Below are 25,393 nucleotides of genomic sequence, written 5' to 3'. Positions count from 1 at the left end.
CCCGTGGCCCAGGGTCTCGGCCACCGAGCCCGTCCTTCAGGAGGGGCTTCTGAGACACACTTCCTGTTGCCTGCTGTTGCGAACCAGAATGCCAGACGGTCGCGTCAGAGGATAACTCAGCTTCCTCTTGTGTCTCCCTCGTGGCACCCCAGGGCCATCACGGAACAGAAGCAGAAGATGAGGCGGCTGGGCTCAGACTTGACCAGCGCCCAGAAGGAGATGAAGACCAAACACAAGGCCTACGAGAATGCTGTGGGCATCCTCAGCCGCCGCCTGCAGGAGGCCCTTGCGGCCAAGGAGGCTGCGGACGCGGAGCTGGGCCAACTCCGAGCCCAGGGCGGCAGCGGTGACGGCAGCCTGGCTCTACATGTAGGTAACGCCGTGCCATCCCCGGCCAGGGTTGCCAGCCCCTCAGTGCAGGGAAGGGCTCTCCATCAGCAGTTGTCTCCTAAAGCCTCGCGGGGCCGAGCTCACGTAGGAGGTGGCACCTTTCTCAACTCCGCTCAGTGTCGAGGTTGCCGGGAGCCCGCAGTGACGGAGCATCGCCTCGCGACCCTCATGAACCCTGCGTGGTCTGTGGCCTGCGGCCTTCCCTGATTTTCCTCAAGAAATCTCCTTGGCTCAGAGAAATTCAGCTGCTCCCTTGGGGCAGAGGGAGGGCCTGCCCTGGTCCACTCGTGTTCCAGCAGCCTCTGTGCTGGGAGGAAAAGCAGCCTCCGCACTCGCTGAGAAGCAGGAGTAGGGGTGTGGGGTCAGTGTTTGGCAGGGTTCGGGGAGCGTTTAGAGGTAGCCACGCAGTGGTGGCCCAGAACAAGCCGGTGCCCTTGCTGGAGGGCTCTGAGCAGGGCCTTCCGTGGAGGCCGCGGCCCTCTGCTCTCTTACCTTTCGTGGTAGGCATACCATTCTACCTGAGTAAGTTCGTCTGCATTGTATTTATTATTCTCCAGTTCGTGTCCATGCACTGACAACTTAGTATTTCTTCTTACATGTGGTTTGTTTCTATTTCCCGTCCACTTAAGAATTTATGGGTAAGAGGAGACTGTATCATGACATGGGGTTTTCTTGTCAAATTAAATAAATTCGGCCAGGCATGGTGGCTCACACCTGTAATCCCAGCAATTAAATAAACTCAGCCAGGCATGGTGGCTCTCACCTATAATCCCAGCAATTAAATAAAGTCAGCCAGGCACAGTGACTCTTACCTGTAATCCCAGCACTTTGGGAGGCCGAGGCGGGAGGATCGCTTGAGCTCAGGAGTTTGAGACCAGCCTGGGCAACATGAGACCCTATGTCTACAAATAATACAAAAATATTACCCGGGCATTGTGCACGTGCCTGTGGTCCCAGATGCTAGAGACGCTGAGGTGGGAGGATCGCCTCAGCCCAGGAGGGGAGGCTGAAACTGCAGTGAGCCGTGATTTTGCTGCTGCACTCCAGCCCAGGCGACAGAGAGAGACTCTGTGTCTAAAATTAAATGAATAAATCAAGTGCTCCTTCTCACCTGATTGCTTTGTAAACTGTTGGGGAGATTGATTGAGTTGCCATTTTCCTTGGGCTCACTAAGAGCTGGGGTGGGGAGGGCGCAAAGGCCGGGCAGAGCCAGCCCCTCGCTGCATCGTTGCAGCTGAGGAATAGCACGGCTGCGAGCCGATGTCTTGTGTCCGTACGGGCTTCACCCCTCGCAAGTGATGGCTTTTGGCAAATTTCTCACCTTTTTGATCCTCAGTGAAATGAGGTCAAACTGAGGTGAATGAGAACCTCTTCACGTGAGGGTTGTTAGGTGGTACCGGAACGTGCTTGGCAAGGGCCTGGCACCATCGCGGCAACAAGTGGGCGGGGTGTGAGAGCACACCGGTGCCTGCATGTATCCGTTCACGTGTGAGGTGTGAGCATGTGTGTGCGTGGCGTGTGGAGCGTTTGTGTGCATGGTGTGTGCGGTGTGAGCACGTGTGTGTGTGCAGTGTGCGGTGTGAGCACGTGTGTGCATATGTGGTGTGGGGTATGAAGATGGGTGTGAACGCTTGTGTGTGGGGTGAGCGCGTATGTGCATGTGTGGGATGTGAACACGTGTGTGTGGTACATGAGCATGTGTGTGCGTGTGGTACGTGTGTGTATGTGATGTGTGGTGCGTGAGCACATATGTGGTGGTGATTACACCTGGTGCTGCTTGCTTGCCACAGGTGGTGATTTATAGCCATTATCTGCAGGTCAGATTTTCTTCTGTATTTTTGAAGCATTGAACTGAAGAGATGATTTTGTTTGTCCCAGCTGTCCCCGTGCGTCATCGTGTGCCTGCTGTGGTCGGTTAATTCAACTTCTTTAACATAAAGGAAGGTTGTGAGACTGTGTCACACAGCTGGTGTCTGGTGTGTGCAGCCACACAGCCTCCTGCCTGCAGGTGCCATGGGAAGTGCGGGGGGTCAGGGCCTGTTCCATGACCAAGTGTCCGTTTTGTCTTGGCCCTTAGGAAAGGATCCAGGCCCTGGAGGCGGAGCTGCAGGCTGTCAGTCACAGCAAGACTCTGCTGGAAAAGGAACTGCAGGAGGTCATTGCGCTGACCAGCCAGGAGCTGGAGGAGTCCCGGGAGAAGGTGCTGGAGCTGGAGGACGAGGTGAGGCTTGGCTGTCTGCAGTGGCGGCAATGTGGGGCAGGTCACGTGATCCCTGGGCATGCCGCCATGCGTGTGGCCCGAAAAACAAAACTTCACCGTGCGCCTAGCGTTGCTGCTTTTGGTGTTGCCACCTTCTGACCATCATCCTCTGGCTCTGTGGTGGGGCAGGCCCTGACTCTAGCCCTCTGGGGAGGATCACTGTGTTATAGTCTCTTTGGTGGAATGGTTACAGAATTCATAGTGCAGCCCTTCTCAGTTCAAATGCTTTGGTTTCAAATAAGAAACCCAACTTGGCCGGGTGAGTGGCTCGTGCCTGTAATCCCAGCACTTTGGGAGGCTGAGGTGGGCGGATCACAAGGTTAGGAGTTCGAGATCAGCCTGGCCAACATGGTGAAACCCCGTCTCTATTAAAAATACAAAAATTAGCTGGGTGTGGTGGCGGGTGCCTGTAGTCCCAGCTACTCAGGAGGCTGAGGCAGGTGAACTGCTTGAACCCAGGAGCAGAGATTGCAGTGAGCCGAGATCGTGCCACTGCAATCCAGGCTGGGCAACAGAGTGAGACTCTGTTTCAAAAAAAAAGAACTCAGATCTATCTCAGGTTCAGAGAGTTCTCACTTCAGCGGTGCTGGTGGCAGCTCAGTGTCCCGGACCCCTCTCCCTCCCCAGCCCCTCTCTGTGGAGCTCCGTCACTCTAGGGCGGCCTGTTCCACTCACTATGTCCTGTCCTGAAATGGTTTTGCTCATGCCCACCCTGCCGATGGCCCCAGGAGAAGGCTTTGCTCTTGGCCATGGGGAGGAAGGAGAGGGGCCTGGGGAAGCAGCTGACCATGACCACAACAGCCTTCATACCATGAAGCAAGCATGGTCCTGTAGTGTCCATTGCTGTTTTTGTTTTTGTTGTTTTGAGACAGTCTTGCTCTGTCACCCAGGCTGGAGTGCACGATCTTGGCTCACCTCAGCCTCCGCTTCCCAGGTTCAAGTGATTCTCCAGCTTCATTCTCCCGAGTAGCTGGAACTACAGGCACCTACCACCACACCTGGATAATTTCTGTATTTTTGGTAGAGATAGGGTTTTATCATGTTGGCCAGGCTGGTCTCAAACCCCTGACCTTATGTGATCCCCCCCACCTCAGCCTCCCAAAGTGCTGGGATTCCAGGCTGAGCCACCAAGCCTGGCCTGAGTTTCTGCTTTTTCGTATTGAAAACACCTGTTTCTGGGGTGTGTGAACTCCATTCACCAGTGCGGGTAATTTCACAGTGACGGTGGTATGTTTCAGCTTCAAGAATCCAGAGGCTTTAGGAAGAAGATAAAACGCCTGGAGGAGTCGAACAAGAAGTTAGCTCTCGAATTAGAGCATGAGAAAGGGAAGCTTACGGGCCTTGGACAGTCCAACGCAGCTCTGCGGGAACACAACAGCATCCTAGAAACAGCTTTGGCCAAGAGGGAGGCAGACCTAGTCCAGTTGAACCTTCAGGTATTCAAACTCGTCAAACTCAGGCCAGCAGCGGCGTGAGAGTTGCTGAGGCTGCATGCACTCCGAGAATCTCACCCAGATTCAGTCACCTGTGCTGACTCAGCCCACCCGGCCTGCAGCCGAGAGAACAGGCTCAGGGGTCGGGGTGACCCACAGACCTGGGTCCCCGGCTGTTGGTGCAGGACTGGGCTCTCTGAGGTGAGGCTGGAGCCCCTGTGTGTGCTCAGTTCACCTGTTTAGTTGAGGGGTAGACCTGTTGACGGGCAGACGTGTTTAATTGAGGGGCAGGCCTGTTTAGTTAGTTCAGGGGCAGACCTGCTCAGTTGAGGGGCAGACCTCCCATGAGGGTGTGGCTGAGTTCCAGTCCCAGGTGGTGACATTGTAGGTAGGGGGCACTTAACGAGAGGTTTACGCAGTTCAGAACTGGGACTCGAACACTGACCTGGGTCTCACTCAGCTGCTCAGGCTCCACAGTCTCTCTGGATTGAGGACCAGGCGGGGCATTTCAGGGAAATCCTGGGGGCCACATCAAGCTGCTGGTGTTGACTCTCCTGTCTTAGTTCCATATTTTGCCCTAGTTCCCACCACTTCCGTTCTGTTTGTACCTGGCCGCAACCCCTGATTTATATGTAGTTTTTGGGTTCCCAGCCACCACATTCCTGTTTTTTTTTTTGGTTGTTAGTAATGCAGAGGCTCACTCTGTCTCTCAGGCTGGAGTGCAGTGGCCGCGGCTCTGTGGTCGTGCTCCCGCAGCCTAGTATTCTGTTTTTGTCACAGATTCTTCAGAGGTGGAGTTTCCTCTGCCTTCCTGGCGTGTGCCTGCGCCTGTGATGTGACGTGTGCAGCCTTGTGTGTTTGCAATTTGACGTCCTTATGTGTCCTCCTGCAATCTGATCTAGGTGCAGGCGGTTTTGCAGCGCAAAGAGGAGGAGGATCGCCAGATGAAGCAGCTTGTCCAGGCCCTGCAGGCCTCACTAGAGAAGGAGAAGGAGAAGGTGAACAGCCTTAAGGAGCAGGTGCGTGCCACTTTCTGGCTCACAGGGCGTTCCAGAGGACGCTCCAGTGCCTAGAAATCTATGTGTGTGTCCTTCACACACCAGCCTCCTTCCAGCAGTTACAGAGAGCAAAGGTGGGTTGCAGTTGTTGGTGATAGAGGCTGCAGAGCACCTGGTCTGGTCCTTAGAAGGTGGTGTTAGATGCAGCCGTGGGGACCTGGGGCCAGTGAGCTCCACGTGCATGTGTATTTTCTATTGTGCTAGGAACGGTGTCCTGTGTGTCTTGTTGCATTGCAAAAGCAAACTTGAGAATAGCATAGGATCCCATTTGTGTTCGGCAGACAAGAGGGGTGGTTCTGTGCACCCTTCTCTGTGTAGAGAGCTGTCTTCGTGGCTGGCCCCTGCCCTGCTTCACCTGTATTCACTGACACATTGGTCAAGTTGCCAGCAGAGGCCCATCCTGACCCCCAGGTGCCCTGTCTGGGCCCTGCTCCTCTGTTAGAATGCTGCTTGCTGGCTACCTCTGCCATGCCTGGCACAGAGCAGCTACTCCTAGCACGCTTGCCCTGTGTGTGCACGTAGGGGGTGTGCGTGCATTCGATGCTCATGTATAGTAGAAAATTTCTAGGAGGAACACCAGAAATAACTGGTTTTCTCTAGAGAAAGGGAGGAAAGAAACATCACTTTTCCTTTAAATCCTGTTTGAATTGAACTTGTAAAAAATTACAAGTTATAATTGCTTCACAATTCAAACTTTTTGGCCTAACAGTAAAGCTGCTTTCGTGCCTATAACCTGGCTTTGCCACAGCCTGTAAGAACTTTTCTATGATAATGTAATTGAGATAAAAATTAAAAGCTTCTTGATTTTTTTTTTAAAGCGGTGAAACAATAAAGTTTCCTTATAAATAGAATTAATTTTATGATGTAGCAGGTGGCTGGGCACGGTGACTCACACCTGTAATCCCAGCACTCTGGGAGGCTGAGGTGGGCGGATCACCTGAGGTCGGGAGTTCAAGACCAGGCTGACCAACATGGAGAAACCCTGTCTCTACTATGAATACAAAATGAGACTGGCGTGGTGGCACATGCCTGTAATCCCAGCTACTTGGGAGGTTGAGGCAAGAGAATCGCTTGAACCCAAGAGGCGGAGGTTGCAGTGAGCCGAGATCACGCCATTGCACTCCAGCCTGGGCAACAAGAGTGAAACTGTCTCAAAAAACAAAAAAAGTGTGGCAGGAATATTTTAATAGGAGCAGTTAACAGCTTTCTTTTGGCCTCCCAGCCCTCATCTGCCCAGCCGTTTAACCCTTGCCTGGGGCCTGCTTCTGGGCCGTGGTTCAGGCTGGGCTCACACGGTACCCCACTCTCCAGCTTTCACTCTGTGCTTAGGTTTCACTTAATGCTTTTCGTTGTTTTTTTTTTTTTTTTTATACAGTCTCTCTCTGTCGCCAGGCTGGAGTGCAGTGGCACGATCTTTGCTCACTGCAACCTCTGCCTCCCGGGTTCAAGTGATTCTACTGCCTTAGCCTCCCGAGTAGCTGGGACTATAGGCGCCAACCACCACGCCCGCCTAATTTTTTGCATTTTAGTAGAGAGAGGTTTCACCCTGTTAGCCACGATGGTCTTGATCTCCTGACTTCATGACCTGCCCACCTTGGCCTTGCAATTAATTTTGTTCTTTCTTTTTAAATGTATTTATTTATTTTATTATTTTTATTTATTTATTTATTTTTTGAGACGGAGTCTTGCTGTGTCGCCCAGGCTGGAGTGCAGTGGCGCGATCTTGGCTCACAGCAAGCTCCGCCTCCCAGGTTCACGCCATTCTCCTGCCTCAGCCTCCCAAGCAGCTGAGACTACAGGCACCCGCCACCACGCCCAGCTAATTTTTTGTATTTTTAGTAGAGACAGGGTTTCACCGTGTTAGCCAGGATGGTCTCGATCTCCTGACTTTGTGATCTGTCTTGGCCTCCGAAAGTGCTGGGATTACAGGCGTGAGCCAGCGCGCCCGGCCTATTCATTTTATTTTTGAGACCGGGCCTCACTCTGTCACCCCGGCTGGAGTGTAGTGGCGCGATCACGCTCCCTGCAGCCTGGAACTCCTGAGCTCAAGCGATCCTTCCACTTTAGCCTCCTGAATACCTGGGACCACTATGCCCTGCTAAGTTTTTTATATTTTGTGGAGACATGGTCTTGCTATGTTGTCCATGCTGTGAATAAACTGGAAGAAGACTATATAAACTATTTTGACTGAAAAATCTTGAATGAATGTTTGTGAATCAATGTTCTCGAATGAATGTTCGTGTTCATTCAGCAGACAGCAGCAGCCACATGAGGGTGCCGAGCTCCGGGTCAGGTGGAACTTGACAGACCTGTGGAGAAGCACACGCCAGCAGCCAAGACGTGCACAGGGCTGGGAGTGGATTCACCCACTGCGTCCGGCGTGTTGTAAAGCTGCAGGTGCCATGCAGGGTATGGACAATGTGATTTCCTTCCTCCTAGGTGGCCGCTGCCAAGGTGGAAGCTGGGCACAACCGCCGCCACTTCAAGGCGGCCTCCTTGGAGCTGAGTGAGGTGAAGAAGGAGCTGCAGGCCAAGGAACACCTGGTGCAGAAGCTTCAGGCTGAGGCCGACGACCTTCAGTGAGTGCCCGGGCCCTGCACAGCGGGGCCTGGGCCATGCCAGGCCTCACACACGGCTGTCCTGGCAATGGGCGGGGTCTAATTCATCACCTTCAGCAGCGAGCGTCATCTATAGTTTGCAAATTGCCGAGTACTTGAGTGTGAATCGTAGGAGAGTAGAGGGCACCCAATGTCTGTCTCCAGAAGCCTGAGCCTCGCTCACTGCCCTGTGTCCTCCCCCGAGAGAGAGCGCCCAGCAGGAGTACTTAGCTTCAGGTCCGAGGCGGGAAGGGGCGGCCCGGCACGGGGCTGATGCTGTGGCTCTGTGGGCCCCAGGCGCTGTGGTCTCTGGGATCTGTGAGGGGAGCTGGCGAAGGGTGAGTCTCAGACGCTTTGTGAGGACTGCCCTAGGGCACATTGGGGCACAAAGCATGGCTGCAGCTCGCAGCGCACAGGAGAGGGCCTGCCGGGATGGATGCCTTCCCCAGGCAGTGTTTCCCAGCAGGAGGGCATGGCATGCTGAAGGCGCATGGCAGTTCCCTGCTTTCTTGTTTTTTTACGCTAGGATTCGGGAGGGGAAACATTCCCAGGAGATAGCACAGTTCCAAGCAGAGCTGGCCGAGGCCCGGGTGCAGCTTCAGCTCCTGCAGAAGCAGCTGGACGAGCAGCTCAGTAAACAGCCTGTGGGAAACCAAGAGGTGATGGTTCGCAGGGGCTGGACTCGCAGGGCTGGACTCACGGGTGCCCTGGGTGACTTCACTCCATCCTACTCGGGGAGGAATAGTGATGGTTTTCTGAATATGGTATTAAAAGATAAACCAGGCCGGGCGCGGTGGCTCATGCCTGTAATCCCAGTACTTTGGGAGGCCGAGGCAGGCGGATCATGAGGTCAGGAGATCGAAACCATCCTGGCTAACACAGTGAAACCCCGTCCCTACTAAAAACACAAAAAATTAGCCGGGCATGGTGGCGGGTGCCTGTAGTCCCAGCTACTCGGGAGGCTGAGGCAGGAGAATGGGGTGAACCCGGGAGGCAGAGCTTACAGTGAGCTGAGATCACGCCACTGCACTCCAGCCTGGGTGACAGAGGGAGACTCCGTGTGAAAAAAAATAATTAATAAATGAACCAACACACAGGTAGAGTTGTTTTCCATGGGCGACAGAGCGAGACTCTGTCTCAAAAAAAATAATAAATAAATCAAATGAACCGACACACAGCTAGAGCTGTTTTCCAGGGCAGTAAAGCCGCTTCAACATTCTTTTGGCCATGTGACTTTTCCCTCTTTAGATGGAAAATCTCAAATGGGAGGTGGATCAGAAAGAAAGAGAAATCCAGTCCTTGAAGCAGCAGCTGGACTTGACGGAGCAGCAGGGCAGAAAGGAACTGGAAGGGCTACAGCAGCTGCTGCAGGTATCTGTGTGTGAGGCGCTGGGCACAGGCAGGAGCAGCACTTCCCGGGGCGGCCCCTGGTTCCCGTGCCGTGTGGTCTGTGGCCAGGCAGTGCTCCCGGGGAGCTGGCACCCTCGTCTAGTGGGGCGCTCGCAAAGTCACCTGGTCCACGTCACACGGCAGGACGGAGGCAGGGCTAAAGCCTGGGCCGGCTCCAATCCCTTGGCTGCGCTGTGTGACATAGACCAAGAATGTGATTTCATGGAGTCCAGCAAATGGGAGGGTGCATGGGAAAAATTTGCCAATCTGCAATAAACTTCTCGACAAAGAGCTCAGGGTTCGGTCTTGGCTGCTCGGGAAAGGAGTGTAATGGCCGAGTCCCCCTCGTAAATGAGGGGCTTGAGTCACAGTGAGAATAGGCAGAGGAGCATCCATCAGCCAAAAACCCAGAATCTGGCCAGGCACAGGGGCTCATGCCCGTAGGCCCAGCGCTTTGGGCAGTGAGCTGTGGTTGGGCCGCTGCACTCCAGCCTGAATGTCAGAGACAGACTCTGTCTGGAAAACACAAAACAAAACAAAAACCCACAATTCGAAACTTTGTGAGCGTCAGCATGACAAAGGAGATGCTCATTGGAACATTTCAAATGTCTGGATTATGGATACTCAGCTGGTAGGTTTGATGCAAATATTCAAAATTCCAAAAGTTGACACACTTCTGGTCCTGAGCGTTTTGGACCTGGACTGGGACCATCGAGACGGCGCCGAGGAGGACACACATGTGCTTAACCTATGAAAATACAAACTTGTATACAAAAAAAACTAGCCGGATGAGGCAGTGGGCGCCTGTAGTCCCAGCTACTCGGGAGGCTGAGGCAGGAGAATAGCGTGAACCCGGGAGGCGGAGCTTGCAGTGAGCTGAGATCCGGCCACTGCACTCCAGCCTGGGCGACACAGCGAGACTCCGTTTCAAAAAAAAAAAAAAATACAAACTCGTATCTTGGCAGGATGTTTAAGATCTGTTAACTTAAAAATCTGACTTCATTTTCCACAGAATGTCAAGTCTGAGTTGGAGATGGCCCAGGAAGATCTGTCCATGACCCAGAAGGATAAATTCATGCTCCAGGCAAAAGTGTCGGAGCTGAAGAACAATATGAAGACCCTGCTCCAGCAGAACCAGCAGCTCAAGCTGGACCTGCGCCGCGGTGCGGCCAAGACGGTACTTAGGCCTGTATCCCTCCCGGGGTAGCCAAGCTGCGCTGTAGATGCTCTTGGACAGGAGGCTGGCAGGCGTGTTAGTCATTCAGACATAAACGGATGTCCGTTTATGTTGTTTAGCTCACGCTGAGCAGTGGCTGTGTAAAGTCAATGATAATGAAATGTCCTGCTCAGGTGACAGATGAAATCACTTCATTCTGGTTTCATTCATCCAGCAGCGTTTGCCTAATTTCTGAATTCAAATACCACTTTGCGCGGTGGCTGAAGCCTGTAATCCCAGCACTTTGGGAGGCTGAGACAGGCGGATCACAAGGTCAGGATATCGAGACCATCCTGGCTAACACGGTGAAACCCCGTCTCTACTAAAAAAATACAAAAAACTAGCCGGGCGAGGTGGCGGGCGCCTGTAGTCCCAGCTACTCCGGAGGCTGAGGCAGGAGAATGGCGTGAACCCGGGAGGCGGAGCTTGCAGTGAGCTGAGATCCGGCCACTGCACTCCAGCCTGGGCGACAGAGCAAGACTCCTTCTCAAAAAAAAAGCAAAAAACAAATACCACTTTGTTACAATGTGCTTTGTAAAGCAGATGAGCAGCTGGTCTGTGACTTGGCAGTCCCTGCTGTGTGCGAAGGACTGGGGCCCGGGAGCTGTGCCCAGGCGCCCGGCAGTTTTCTGTGCTCAGTGCACGTCCATGCTTTCCAGGAGGCAGGTGGGAGGGCAGTGCTCAGATTCAGAGGCCGTTTTGCATCGTCTGCCTATCTGTGGAAAAAGTCTGAAGTCCTAGAAAAGGGAGCCTAAGTTGGAAAACGTACTTAATTTCTTAGGGTAATTCCACGTCAAGGCCTTGAGTCTCTGATGGGAAAAGCCTCTGGGAGAGCTGTAAGTGTGGCTCGGCCCCGTCCTCCTGGGGACCCAGGACTTAGGTTGTCTCTGTGGCTCGGCCCCGTCCTCCTGCAGACCCAGGACTTAGGTTGTCTCTGTGGCTCGGCCCCGTCCTCCTGCAGACCCAGGACTTAGGTTGTCTCTGTGGCTCGGCCCCGTCCTCCTGCGGACCCAGGACTTAGGTTGTCTCTGTGGCTTGGCCCCGTCCTCCTACGGACCCAGGACTTAGGTTGTCTCTGTTTTGCTGTGGTTTTGTGCCTTAGGAATAAAGGTGTTTCCTCAGCCAGCTATTCTGGAGCTCTGGGGACTGCTGTGCTGTCACGGCAGCCGGGACGGTCCCCTTCCCAGAGGCCCCATGTCCACCCGCTGGGGAGGCCCGTCTGCCACATGCTGTGCTAGTGAGACTGAGCCGAGGGAGGGGACGGTGGGAAAGCTGATCATGTGCTTTTCAAAACAGAGAAAGGAGCCAAAAGGCGAGGCCAGCTCTTCTAACCCTGCCACGCCCATCAAGATCCCCGACTGTCCGGTTCCCGCCTCGCTGCTGGAGGAGCTGCTGAAGCCACCGCCTGCTGTGAGCAAGGAGCCCCTCAAGAACCTGAACAGCTGCCTCCAGCAGCTCAAGTACGACCATCTTCCATGCTGCACTTCAGCTAGTCTTAAAGATTACGCCCTGTTTAGCTGGAAGGACACTCCTGGTGCCAGCACTCAATGAGTGCCCGGCAGAGTTTGAGCAGGTTTATATAAAGGTGGGGGGACTCACACAGCCTCTGAGGTTTATATAAGGGGGGGACTCACACACACAACCTCTGAGGTTTATATAAAGGTTGGGGAACTCACACACAGCCTCTGAACTCATAGGCGGAAACTGCCGTGATAGGCTGAGAAGCTGGAAGGCCACACCCAGTGCACCTGGCAGCCTGAGGCTGAGTGAAATGTGTAGGGTGGGGCCAGGCGGCACCCTGAGGGAAGGTAACGGAATGGAAGTCGCGTGTGCCAGGCGTCAGTGACAGCTTCCACCCTGCCGCCTGGTCAGGACTGGTCCTTGAGCCTGTGTCCTCTTGCGTACGCCCTCTGCTGTCCTCTGCACAGTGTAGAGAACGGTGCCGAGAATAGCTGAGCTTCTGTGGTCTCGGTTGGTTTGCGGGTCCCCGAAGCTGCCCAGCTCCACTCAGGTGCTAGCGAGCGAGGCTGCCCACGGGTGGCGCGTTCTGCCTGGCACGTGTGTGATCTGGGCCGCCTTCCTTCTGTCCCAGGCAGGAGATGGACAGCCTGCAGCGCCAGATGGAGGAGCACACCCTCACGGTGCACGAGTCTCTGTCCTCGTGGACTCCGGTGGAACCAGCCACTGCCAGCCCTGCGCCCCCTGGGGGTCATGCCAACCCACGTGGCAATGCCCAGAGACACAGTCAGAGCAGGGCTTCCAAAGAAGGGCCGGGACAGTGACTGCTGCGGACTCGCCTCCGTGTCCCGCTGTCCAGAATGCTGTCTTATCCATGTTATTTATTCGATTGTGTGGCCGATGTTTTTCTAGACATGAAACTTAAATTTTGTTTTGCCTTTAACAAGGAGTAAAATATAGAACAGAATGAGAGCCAAGGAGTAGAAAAACATTCGAAGATTACAATTAGCTTTTCCCATGGAATGACCAAATCTTAAAAGCCTAATAGGCTCTCAGCGAGGAGCTTCGCACGTGTCTGAAGGGTTATTTGTAGGACATGTCTTCTGAACGGTCACCGATGCTGCTCTCTGCAGGTGATGGGGAGAGGCTGCACGACGGGGTGTGCGGCACCAGTGCCCGGCCAGGCCGGCTGCAGTCTCAGTTCCCTGTTGCGTTCAGTAAGAGCTTTACTTTTCTGCAGAAATGAAATTTTATTTGCACCTTTGGCTTTTTGCTTGTTTTTTTGGATAGCCATCCCACCATAGGATGTGTACGTAGACAATGAAGATCATAACCCAACCTTTTTTTTTTTTTTTTTTTGAGATGGAGTCTCGCTCTGTTGCCCAGGCTGGAGTGCGGTGGCACCATCTTGGCTCACTGCAAGCTCTGCCTTCCGGGTTCACGCCATTCTCCTGCCTCAGCCTCTCGAGTAGCTGGGATTACAGACACTCGCCACCACACCAGGCTAGTGTTTGTATTTTTAGTAGAGATGGGGTTTCACCGTGTTGGTCAGGCTGCTTACGAACTCCTGACCTCAAGTGAGCCGCCCACCTCAGCCTCCCAAAGTGCTGGAATTACAGGCATGAGCCACCGCGCTCAGCCTGTAACCCAATCTTTAACAAGCGTATGCTCATATTATTTAAGAAGAACGTATTTGTCTTATTATTGATTGCCTTTTGAAAATTAGTTGGGAATAATTTACCTGTAGGATTTGGGGATGTCAGAAAATTCTGTTCTAAGAAATATAATTATTTTATTTACCTTCTAAAGCCAAATATTCTTACACAGAAAGGTCCTCTGTTGTTCTGGTTTTACTTTGTTGCTAAGGGTCTTTCCTTCCTGCCGGTCTTCCTCTCAGGCCACTGGTCCTGTGATTCCACCACGGCTGGCCACCGGGAAGGGGCAGCTCGGACCCTGGGTCAGGCCTGGAGGCCATCAGGAGGCACAAGGACACTGAGGCCCCGTATCTGATCTGACCTTCGTGGGGCACAGGGAGAGGCCAGAGGGAGCGGAAGGAAGGTGGTGCAGGAGGAGGAGGAGGAGAGCAGGCCAGGGGCTCCCTGCGGCGACTCCTGCCGTTTCTCCTGGAGCCACAGCCAGGTGTAGATAGCAGGTGGTAACAAGCCTCACACTTCTATGCCCAAGTGAAAATCTTTACCAGTGTCTGGGGGAGCGCCTGTACTCGTGCAGTCACCAAGAGAAGTCCTGGGTCCTTTGTGCTTACACCAGCATCATGTGGAGAGCAGAGGCGATTTCCGGGAGAGACAGGCCAGCACCGTGAGGAGGGTGGCTGTGCTCTCCCCAGGTGTCTCAGAAACAGATGCCTTATTTAAAATCAGCACTACATGTGTGAGATCTTCCGTTTCCTACCCAACTCCTGAAACATTGCAGACACTGACTGGGAGAGTTGGGGTCTGTAAGTTGTCCCCTAGTTTGTTAAGAAAATCTAATATTTATTGTATGAGGAGAGAGAGAGAATGGGTCCGTGTGGCCTCCTTTGCAGAGGTATGGGTCTGAAACGAGGTTCTGAGTGTCACTGGCCAGGCCAGATGTGCTCATGTCCGTATCTTGTGTCTGTTTTGTGGAGAAAAGAGTATGGTATGTTTATGCTATTTGTGTTCTGTTGTAATATACTTTTAGAAGGTTAATTGGTAAGGTTAAGGTAGCATTAACCACAAAGATGTTTGGTATTTAAAAAATATTCTCTAGCAAGTATTAGAACTTCCAAAATATATATATCATTTGTACAGGGTTAATTTTGAAATAATACTTGAAAATTTCATTATAAATATATCCTTATCTTAAGTTGAAGATGTTATTTACTAAATTGTTCTTGTACCATTAGAAAAGAAAAATACAGTAATTTACATTCTTATTTATTTGGGCTGCACTACCCCTTTGTTTTAATAATAAAATCAAGAAATCGGGCCGGGCATGGTGACTCATGCCTGTAATCCCAGTACTTTGGGAGGCTGAGGCGGGTGGATCACCTGAGGTCAAGAGTTCCAGACCAGTCTGGCCAACATGGCAAAACCTTGTCTTTACTAAAAATATAAAACTTAGCTGGGTGTGGTGGTGCATGCCTATAATCCCAGCTACTCAGGAGGCTGAGGCAGGAGAATCGCTTGAACCCGGGAGGTGGAGCTTGCAGTGAGCCGAGATCACGCCACTGCACTCCAGCCTGGGCAACAGAGCGAGACTCCGTCTCAAAAAAATACTAATCAATAAGAAAATTTTTAAAAATTAAAATCAAGAAATCACACACATTCGTTGGGGAGCAACTTCTCATGGAAAGTCCTCGAGTGAGTGATGTTCACCGTGTATTTTTTTTTCTCTTAGGACAAACTAATTCTGAAAATACTCAAGGGAAGGCAGCTCTGCGTTTCTCACCCCGCTTTTCCTGTGTGTGCCCTCGGGCGTGATACCTCCCCGGCGCTCTGTGGCCGCCAGTGCCAGGGCCCCCTCTGGTTTGGCAGGGCCTGGCTGCCCTCGCTCTCCGTGGTGAGTCTTTTGGTGTTTCCATGCACGGCTTGTGCTTCTGGATCTGAGACCTCTTGTGTTCACGCGGACACTGCCTTTAGGCTTCCTTTCTTAAGAAGATGCCTAGAAGAGGAAGTTGGGTTTTTTGTTTGTTTGTTTTTTGAGACAGTCTCGCTCTGTCACCCAGGCTGGAGTGCAGTGGTGTGATCTCGGCTCACTGCAAGCTCCGCCTTCCAGGTTCAAGCCATTCTCCTGCCTCATTCTCCCGAGTGGCTGGGACTACAGTGCCCGCCACCACACTGGGCTAATTTTTGTATTTTTATAGGGGTGGAGTTTCACCATTTTGGCCAGGCTGGTCTCGAACTCCTGACCTCAGGTGATCTGCCCGCCTCAGCCTCCCAAAGTGCTGGGTTTACAGGCGTGAACCACCACCCCTGACTGAAGTTGAAGTTTTAAATTGCCAGCTTTTTTTTATTGTTGAGGTTTTTTTCTTATCTCCAAGGGACTCTCCTGGCACTTCTACCTCCCAGAGTTACTTCAGTGCATAAAGTTTGAATTATTTTGTTCTTGTGGGCAGAAGTGGGAATGATGGAATATCCTCATGGAAATGGCAGTGAAGTTGGGAGTATTGCTTAGAAAACAGGGTCCCCAGAGCGTTATGCGGCGTGTTCGTCCCCACGCTGTGTGTCAAAACAGGCTTGGGCACTTCACGACGTCACTGCTTGTTTTTCTGACGCTCCCAAACAATGTAACTTGGTTTTCATGTGTTTTTCCATGGTGTGTGTGAGATTGATGCTACAGGTCTTACGGACTCACACCCCTGTTCCCAACCTCTGCAATATGGATCAGGCAATGATTTTGATAGGACGTGAAACAGACTCTCCTCAGGTGGGTCCAGCAGGGCCCTGCCCCCTGGAACACAGTCCGTGCTGCACTGTGCTGTGCTAGGGAGTTTGCCCTCAGCTCTCCTTGGTGTAGGGTTCCCACAACATAGAGTTCTAGTTCCCTGAGGTCTTTAAAAACAAAAACAGAATGTTGTATGTGAAGATTCTCGGAGGGGAGGGGACCAGCAAATCTGAGACAGAACCGTCCTGGAGCCTCCCTTCGAGGAGCCCTCTGACGTGAGGACTTGAGTGATGCTGTGGTGTGAGGTGTTCTGAGCTCACTGCCCGGAAGGTCCAGGCGAATCTCATCATACGGTGATCTCAGGCTCTCACAGGATCCTGAGGGAAATGCGTTGGAGGGTCTGGAAAATTGAGTGCTTTTGAGTTAGTCATTTTTATTAAAAATTTCCTCACAAAAGAGAGCCCTCAAGTTGTGGCTGTTCTGGGGAAAGGGGTCACCTTGTCTGACAAAGTGTAACTTTAAAAAGCACGTTGATTTTTTTACAAATGTAAGTGTGCTTGGGAATTCCTTAAATTTTGTGCAATAAACTATTTTTTGGTAAAGATTTTCATATTCATTGGAAGCTTCATTTTAATACTTATATTTTGTTGTTTGGAGAGTAACTTTTTAATCTCATGTTATTACACACTCTGTTCAACACATGCTTTAAAAGAGAATTCTAGTGCCCTGCCGGTTTCAGGCAGGAGTGAAGCTAACTTCTGTGGCTTGTGACAACAGCAGACGCATGGCATTGCCTCCTCCGCGCTTGGCCCACACTTCGCCCGTTGCCATCTGCCAGGAATACAGGAGGGGGAGCGAGCTTCCCAGTGGACCAGGGGATGGATGGTGGCCGCTCTGTGCGGCGGCGCCTCAGCTGGGCCTCATGATGCAGGTGCTGCCCTCTGCTGGGCCTCCCCGGTGACGGTGGGGTCATGACTCTCAGACCTCAGCAATGTGACTTCCCAGATTTTGTCTTTTCCATCCGTACTTTGATTTTGATCATTAAGAGTTAACCAGGCTTAAACTGGGTGCGGTTGCTCACACCTGTAATGCCAGCACTTTGGGAGGCTGAGCGGAGGTGGGTCACCTAAGATCAGTAGTTCAAGACCAGCCCTGCCAACATGGTGAAACCTCACCTCTACTAAACCCAAAAATTAGCCTGGCGTGGTGGTGTGTGCCTGTAATCCCCACTAGTCAGGAGGCTGAAGCAGAAGAATTGCTTGAACTCGGGGGGCGGAGGTTGCAGTGAGCTGAGATCGCGCCACTGCACTCCAGCCTGGATGACAGAGTGCGACTCTATCTCAAAAAAAAAAAAAAAAAATGAGTTAACCAGGTATAGAGTTTTCAGTTAGACGTTAGTAGAGGCCACCATGGTTTAAAAAGTACAGAACAGGGACAGGAAGTGGTAGTTGCCAGGCTTGGCCCTGTGAGATTAATGCACTTTTTCCTGTGACTGCTTTACCCGCTTCTGTACCCACGGAATTACTACACAGATCGGAGTAAAAATTCCCTGACCACCTTCTGTGGCCTTAACTTTCTGAAATATTAAGGGTATAACTTTTTTTGTCTATGGTAATCCTTAAGGGGACATGTTTATATCTGAACTTTTTCCTTTTCTCCATGTTGCTATGTGTTTGCAGGCACTGCACTGACTGGCTGACAGGTGTATTTTCAGCTGTGTCTGTCTCAGCAGCTCAAAGCTCCACGCTGCATCCTGCTACAGGGCTCAGCAGTGGGTGTCAGGAGTGGTTTTGGCAGACATGGATGGGTCACTTCTTCCTGGCTTACAGCGGTGTCAGGTATTGTCAGGAATTTAGGTTATCGCTGATGGGAGGCTGAGGATTTAAAAATCACCAGGCCACTTGGAAATCTGAGACCTCAGGTAGTATTAGGAAGCAGGCCGGGCGCGGTGGCTCATGCCTGTAATCCCAGCGCTTTGGGAGGCCGAGGCAGGTGGATCACTCAAGGTCAGGAGTTTGAAACCAGCCTGACCAACATGGTAAAACCCCATCTCTACTAAAAATACAAAAATTAGCCAGGTATGGTGGCGGGTTCCTGTAACCCCAGCTACTCAGGAGGCTGAGGCAGGAGAATCGCTTGAACCTGGGAGGTGGAGGTTGCAGTGAGTGAAGTTTGTGCTGCTGCCCTCCAGCCTGGGTGACAGAGGGAGACTCGAGAAAAAAAAAAAAAAAAGGGGCACGGGGCCGCTCCCCCAACCTGTAATCTCAGGCCGTTGGGAGGCCGAGACGGGCGGATCACGAGGTCAGGAGATCGAGACCATCCTGGCTAACACGGTGAAACCCCGTCTCTACTAAAAATACAAAAACTAGCCGGGCGAGGTGGCGGGCGCCTGTAGTCCCAGCTACTTGGGAGGCTGAGGCAGGAGAATGGCGTAAACCCAAAAAAAAAAAAAAAAAAAAGGAAGCAGGAAGCAGATGATGGGGGAAGCTAAGCTGGTGATTTACACTCCTGCTGTCTAGCTGGATGGATAAATGAGACAGTTGCTGGCAGCGTCCCCAAGCCTTTCCTAGATGATGAGAAGAATCCCCAGCCTCAGTGTCGTCTACAGTCAGAAGCATTTGTTGGAACTTGGTGGCCTCTACACATGCTGCCATCTGAGGGTGAATGTTGCAGGTTGCAATAAAAAGTGTACTTGCGCAGTGGCCTTTCTCCTGGACACAGGGCGATGTTAAACTGCTGCTGGGCCGCCTCTGCTGATGTTTGCAACGCCCTCTGCTCGCCTGTGTGTGTGGGGTCCTACAGTCCTCCCCTGGCAGTGCCCTCTGTTCACCTGTGTGTGGGGGCGTCCTACAGCCCTCCCCCGCCCGGCAGTGCCCTCTGTTCAGCTGTGTGTGGGGGCGTCCTACAGCCGTCCCCATGGCTCCACCGCTTGCTGGCGGCGACCTTCGCAGTGTCCGCGTCTCTAAGGTCTGGACTCCAGTTGAAGTGAGGGCTGAAGATGGTGGAGCCTCTGGGAGGCGTGAAGGCCGATCGGGGGCTCCCGAGGCAGCTGAGAGCTGGTGATGCCTTCGTTACTGATGAGGTGGGAACCTCCAGCCTCAAAGGCAGCGTGTCCTTGGTATTACCAGGATGCTCTCCATAGTCCTCGGCTCAGGAATTTGTGTAGGAGATTTTTGGGCTTTTCTACACATTGTCGGGGTTGGATTCCACCTTCACATGAAATATTAATATTTTTGAGACGGAGTTTCACTCTTGTTGCCCAGGCTGGAGTGCAGTGTCTCGATCTCAGCTCACTGCATCCTCTACCTCCTGGGTTCAAGCAACTCTCCTGCCTCAGACTCCCGGGTAGCCGGGATTACAGGCGCCCGCCACCACACCTGGCTAATTTTTGTATTTTTGGTAGAGATGGGGTTTCACTATTTTGTTCAGACTGGTCTCGAACCCCTGACCTCAGGTGATTCACCTGCCTGTGCCTCCCAAAGTGCTGGGATTACAGGCGTGAACCACCGCGCCTGGCCCACAGTGAAATATTTTTGAGTGTCACGTCTAAATGTCCTGAAACCCACAGGACAGTCTTTTTTTTTTTTTTTTTTGAGACAGAGTCTCGCCCTGTCGCCCAGGCTGGAGTGCGGTGGCCGGATCTCGGCTCACTGCAAGCTCCGCCTCCTGGGTTTACGCCATTCTCCTGCCTCAGCCTCCCGAGTAGCTGGGACTACAGGCGCTCGCCACCTCACCTGGCTAATTTCTTTGTATTTTTAGTAGAGACGGGGTTTCACCGTGTTAGCCAGGATGGTCTCAATCTCCTGACCTCGTGATCCGCCCATCTCGGCCTCCCAAAGTGCTGGGATTACAGGCTTGAGCCACCGCGCCCAGCCTGGACAGTCTTATCTCTGCTCACAGAGCCTCCCAACAGCACTCAATTGTTGCAAGATTTCCTTCTGAGCATTAAATGTGCATTTCTGGAGACTGGATGGACACATCAGGTTTATCTTCCCAATGCTTTCAAAATGCCCCATCTTCACCCAGAAAACAGACGCTCCCCACCCCACTGCCGCTGCCTGCCTGCATCAGGCAGTCCCTGCGGCTGGGCGTCTGATGGTCACGGCTGCAGCTCCCCTGCTGCCCTCATTTCCCGGCATCAGCCCAGGTTCCATCAGGTTCTGGAGTCTGTGCATTTCCACTATGGGCCGTTATCTCCACCTGAAGGCCTCTGGCGTCCAGCAGTTGCCGTCCCTGCCCCTGCATTTCCTCTGCTGAACCACCTGGCCTGGACTGTTTTCCTGACTAAACCCTACTGTATGTAACATATGGCTGGGTTTCCACAAGTGCTAAATAGCCATTGATAACAGACTTAATGGACACGGCCTTTAAGGAAATCCAATTAATACTGAAAAAGAAGGGGAAGAAAAAATTGGCTACTCCCTGCTCATCTAGGGCTTATCCCAGCCTGTTGGGAGTAAATCCTCGAGCTATGAGACTGCAGCTTCCACTGAGTCCCAGGGGTTCACACGGCCCCTTTGTGATCTGGGATCAGAAACGAAGTAGAAGTTAAACTACAACTAGGAATAAAATCAGAATGGCTCTCAGAAAAGGCTGTTGATTCTAGGAAGTTTCATTTTGTTAACTCACGAGAAATCCACTTCTACCTGCAGGAGTTTACATCTCAAATTTTTCCATTTCTACCTAAAATTAAACAGTGGCTAATACAGGGTTGGCTTCGGAACAGTGGAGTTGTTCTCCATGTTTTCCTGTGATTATCCCGTTCTCATTTAACTGGGAGTGGATGCATTAGATGGGGGTGAGGGCATGGCCCTACCAGGACCCTAGCTGCTTACCTGGATTCCACAGCAGTCCTGGTGTCAAGGATGGTGGAGCTGCTGCACCAGACACTCAAGCATGGAAACAGGACTGACCAGGACAGCTTTAAGGATGCCGAGAACAAAAGTGCCTTCCGTCTCCGCTGATCAGAGTCCACCTGCCTGAGAACAGCTCTCCCAGTCCCACCTTCCGTCCCCCTCTGAGGTGAGTAGGGAGAGAAAGCACAGGGATGTGCATTGTGGGCACTCGCAGAAGGCCGGCTGCATGGCCGTGTCCGTCACCGTCCATTCACTCTCCGCTGCCTTTGCTTAGTCACATGGCCGCTGGATGTGTTTAGGAGACGGGAGCGTCTCCACTGCCCACTGGGAGCTTCTGTTGTTAAGGCTGGAGAGTGCGTGCTGGGTGGCAACAGTTGACTACAGCTGACCATTTAACAAATGAGCTCTCAGTTCCCCCAGAGTTGCTTGGGTTTATGATTCAGATGACAAGATCCCTGTGACGGGCGAGAACCCGGCCACCCCTATAAAGCATGCATATACGTCAAACTTAAATTTATAGTTTATAAAAGTGTATAACAACTTGTTATTAAAGTCCTTCATGTATGGAGCCTCCGTAGCAAGGACTTACGTAATTACCTTTTTATGTATGTATGTATGTGTTTATTTTTGAGACAGGGTCTCTCTCTCCCAGGCTGGAGTGCAATGGCGCAATCTTGGCTCACTGCAGCCTTGACCTCCCAGGCCTAAGTGATCCTCCCTCCTCAAGGCATGTGCCACGACATCCAGCTAATTTTTTAAAAGTTTTAGTTTAAAAAACAGTGTATCGCCATATTGCCCAGGCTGGTCTCCACCTCCTGGGCTCAAGCGATCCTCCTGCCTTGGCCTCCCAAGGTGCTGGGATGATAGGCGTGAGCCACAGGAGGCGGAGGCTGCAGTGAGCAGAAATCGCGCCATTACACTCCAGCCTGGGCGACAGAGCAAGACTCCGCATCAAAAAAAAAAAAATCTAAATTGTATACAGGAAAATCCTCCTCCCTTTTTCGGGACAGGGTCTCCCAATTAGGTTGGTGCAAAAGTAACTGCGGCGTTTACCATGACTTTCAAAATATTTGCCCAGGCTGGTCTCGAACTCCTGGGCCGAGGGGTCCTCCCGCCTCGCCTCCCAAGGCGCTAGGACTCCGGACGCAGCCGCCGCGCCCGGCAAAATCCAAGCTTTCGACAGCGCGTCAGGGTCGCTTGGTGAAGAAGCGGGAAGCTCCGGGGGCCTCCCCAGCGCCGGCCGCCCGTTCTGCGGGTTCGCAGGAAAGTGAGAGGCGCCTCCTCACTCCAGCTCCAGGACGGGGCGGCGGCCGCAAACGGTCCTGGGGCCCAGAGCACACAAACCCAGCGGAGCCCGCTTGGTTCTCGAAGAGGTGCAGCGCCCCGCGGAGGCCAGGCCCGGGCCCGGGAGGCAGTAAACAAGCCCCGCCCCGGCCCCGCCCACACATTACGCTCTCCGCGCCGCGCAGGTTCCAGGGCCCCGCGCCGGGCTGCCCGCGCCCCGCCTGCCGCGCCCGCCCGTCCGCTTGCCCGTCCCCGCCCGCTTAGGGTCCAGGGCCGGGGCCACCGCCGCGACCTCGCCAGACTTTCATGAGCGTGGCCGCCGCCCGTGTCCCCCGCGCCACCCCGGCCGCCTCGAGCGTGGCGCCGTCAGGCAGGGCGCGGGCAGCCCGGCGCGGGGTCCTGGAACGGGCGCGGCGCAGGGTGCAGGCTCCTCGGCGGCTGCGGCCCGGGCTGCGGCAATGCTGTGGCCGCGGCTGGCGGCGGCCGAGTGGGCGGCGCTGGCCTGGGAGCTGCTGGGTGCCTCGGTGCTGCTGATCGCTGTGCGGTGGCTGGTGCGGCGGCTGGGCCCGCGGCCTGGGGGTCTGGGCCGCAGTGGGACCCCAGTTCCTCCGCCGCCCGCGGCCGCCGCCCCCGCCCCAGGTAAGGCCCAGGCGGTCGCTGGGCCCCCGCACCCCGGTCACTTCCCCGCCCCGACGCCCTCCCCGGGCCGCGCCCCTCGAGCTCGCGGTGTCGGCAGCAGTTGGGCGAGGCCGGCGGGAGAACCAGGGCCGCTCGAGAAAGGCCATTCCGGCCGCGGAAAGGGCCGTTGCGGGGAACCTGGCTTCCCGGGGCGGGGGCGGCAGGGGCCACGCCGGGTTCGGGGATGAGAGCTTTCTGGGCTCGGGAGCGGCCTCCGGGGAAGGCGGCGGGAGCCCGGCGAGGCGTTAGCGGAGAACCTTGCTGCGGTCGATGGAGACCTGGGGAGGGATGGCCCAAAGGAGGGCGGCGCGGGTAGGAAGCCCTGGGTCCCGGATGTGTTTGGAATGTGAAACTCCTGCGGTTACTGGTCATTGAACGTAAGGCAGAGACGGAAAAGGCAAATGTGACTTAGGAGTTTGGGGCTGGACGAAAGGGGAGAAGGTGTCCATTTATTGCTTTGGGGTAGACTGCCGGGTCTGGGTGATGTGGAGATCAGAGGTGGATTTTGGTCATTTCAAGTTTGAGGTAACTGATCCTGTGAACTGTGTGTTTCACCTCCATCCGCTTTTCATGGCATACAACTCCTGAAATTCCGGGAACCTCCAATGTGATGTCTTGTAGGCTGAGTGGACTGGTGGCCGGCAGCCCTTAGGGAGCTTCTGGATGGGACTGGTCGCGGGAAAGACCAAGGCTGAGTTAGAGGTTCTGGGGACTTTCAGCCCCACCCGCAGCCTCCGGGGAGGGGAGAGGGGCTGAAGGTTGAGCTGATCACCAATGCCTGTGAAATGAAGTTTCTGTAAAAACCCAAAAGGGCTGGGTTGAGGGAGCTTCCAGATAGTACGTGGGGGTTCCTAGAGGCGGTTCTCAGAGAGGCCTTGAATTTCCAAGCCTTTCCCCCCGGTTTTACCTCACGCATCTCTTCACCTATATTCTTTGTAATCTTTATTCTATGCTGGTAAATGTAAGTAAAACACGTCTCTGAGTTCGGGAGCCACTCTAGCAAATTAACACAACCTGAGGAGGTTACCCCGTTACACCCAGTCGGTCTGAAGCGCAGGTCAGACAACCTGGGCCCTGGAAGTGGGGAGGCAGTCTTGTGGGGCTAAGCCCTTAACCTGTGCGGTCTGCTGGTATGTCCAGGAAGATGCTGTCAGAATAGATGACTGAATTAGGATGGAACTGCACAGAGGACACCCAGCCTGTGTCCACTGCAGAACGGATGACCTGCGTGATTCGTGGGGAGAAAACCCCCACATATCTGGCGTCTGAAGCATGTTGCCAGAGTCTAGTGGGAGAAACTGAGTTTGTTTTTACTCTAAATTGTCAGACTTTTAGTCACTGAGAAGCGGTGCTTTCTAATGATTGAGTGGGGATTCCTGTCGGATTATGTGAGTTTGTGTCCTGGCCCTACCACTTTCTTTTTTTTTTTGAAATGAACTCTCGCTCTGTCGCCCAGGCTGGAGTGCAGTGGCAGAATCGCGGCTCACTGGAAGCTCCGCCTCCCGGGTTCAAGCGATTCTCCTGCCTCAGCCTCCCTAGTACCTGGGATTAAACGCGAATGCCAACAAGCCCGGCTAATTTTTCTATTTTTGTTGTTGTTGTTGTTTGTTTTTTGAGACGGAGTCTCGCTCTGTTACCCAGGCTGGAGTGCAGTGGCGTGATCTGGGCTCACTGCAAGCTCCGTCTCCCGGGTTCACATCATTCTCCTGCCTCAGCCTCCCGAGTAGCTGGGATTACAGGTGTGAGCCATTGCGCCCGGCCCTACCACTTGTTGCTGTGGGCTTAACCTGTCTGTTTTCAGCCTGCTCATTTAGGAATAGGGATTATAGTAGTACCTAGTTAAGATTTTTTGGGAGTTGGGTAAGTGCAGCACTTGGTATGTGTTAAGCCCCTCTGAGTGCTCTGTTACCGTCACCACCAGCATCATCCAAGCAGAGCTATGGACAGTGTGGCTGGGGGGAGGCTGGTGTTTTGAGAGGGGCTGAAATAAAAAAAATACTGATATTACCACAAGTCAGCAGAGATTTAGAGAAACTGGGTCTCGTGCATTGCGAGTGGGGATGGTAAGTGGTGCAGCTACTCTGGGAATCAGCCTGGCAGGTTTTTAGGAAGTTAAATCTGCTCTGCATTCCTGAGCTTTTATTAGAGAAATGAAAGCGATTTTCACACAAAAACCCGTATTTGATGTTCATAGCAACTTTATTTGTAATTGCCAGAAACTGAAATAACTCAAATGTCCCTCTGGAGGTGGATGGTTAAATTTAAACATTGATACCCCGGGGTGCCACTCCGCAGCGGTCCACTCTGCCACGTAGGTGGATCTCAAGGGCATTATGCTGACTAGGAAAAGCCAATCTCAAAAGTTGCATACTCGGCTGGGTGCCATGTCTCACGCCTGTAATCCCAGCA

The 25,393-nt window shown here is 53.2% G+C and overlaps 2 protein-coding genes across 11 annotated transcripts in view; both read left to right on the top strand.

Moving 5' to 3' along the window:
* The window catches only part of GOLGA3 (golgin A3), a 51,644-nt gene extending 36,929 nt beyond the window's left edge, over nt 1-14,715 (top strand). For 5 of the 8 annotated variants that reach the window (XM_023196804.2, XM_023196803.2, XM_023196800.2 and 2 more), the window contains 10 exons: nt 153-369; nt 2,468-2,611; nt 3,889-4,086; nt 4,986-5,102; nt 7,581-7,720; nt 8,265-8,397; nt 8,987-9,109; nt 10,140-10,304; nt 11,640-11,803; nt 12,436-14,715. In XM_023196804.2, coding sequence (XP_023052572.2) covers nt 153-369; nt 2,468-2,611; nt 3,889-4,086; nt 4,986-5,102; nt 7,581-7,720; nt 8,265-8,397; nt 8,987-9,109; nt 10,140-10,304; nt 11,640-11,803; nt 12,436-12,625 — 1,591 coding nt within the window. In that variant the 3' untranslated portion in view covers nt 12,626-14,715. The other 3 variants (XM_026449534.1, XM_023196805.2, XM_026449535.1) reach the window with 3 other exon arrangements.
* Nucleotides 14,716-22,679: 7,964 nt separating this feature from the next.
* The window catches only part of ANKLE2 (ankyrin repeat and LEM domain containing 2), a 36,181-nt gene continuing 33,467 nt past the window's right edge, over nt 22,680-25,393 (top strand). For all 3 annotated transcript variants that reach the window (XM_023196809.2, XM_023196808.2, XM_026449538.2), the window contains exon 1: nt 22,680-22,945. In XM_023196809.2, coding sequence (XP_023052577.2) covers nt 22,765-22,945 — 181 coding nt within the window. In that variant the 5' untranslated portion in view covers nt 22,680-22,764. The remainder of the gene's footprint in view (nt 22,946-25,393) is intronic.

This window comes from Piliocolobus tephrosceles, chromosome 10 (assembly GCF_002776525.5).
Source record: "Piliocolobus tephrosceles isolate RC106 chromosome 10, ASM277652v3, whole genome shotgun sequence".
In the NCBI taxonomy this organism is placed as follows: domain Eukaryota; kingdom Metazoa; phylum Chordata; class Mammalia; order Primates; family Cercopithecidae; genus Piliocolobus; species Piliocolobus tephrosceles.
Note: the sequence above shows the minus strand (reverse complement) of the source record. Positions and strands in the feature narration are given on the sequence as shown.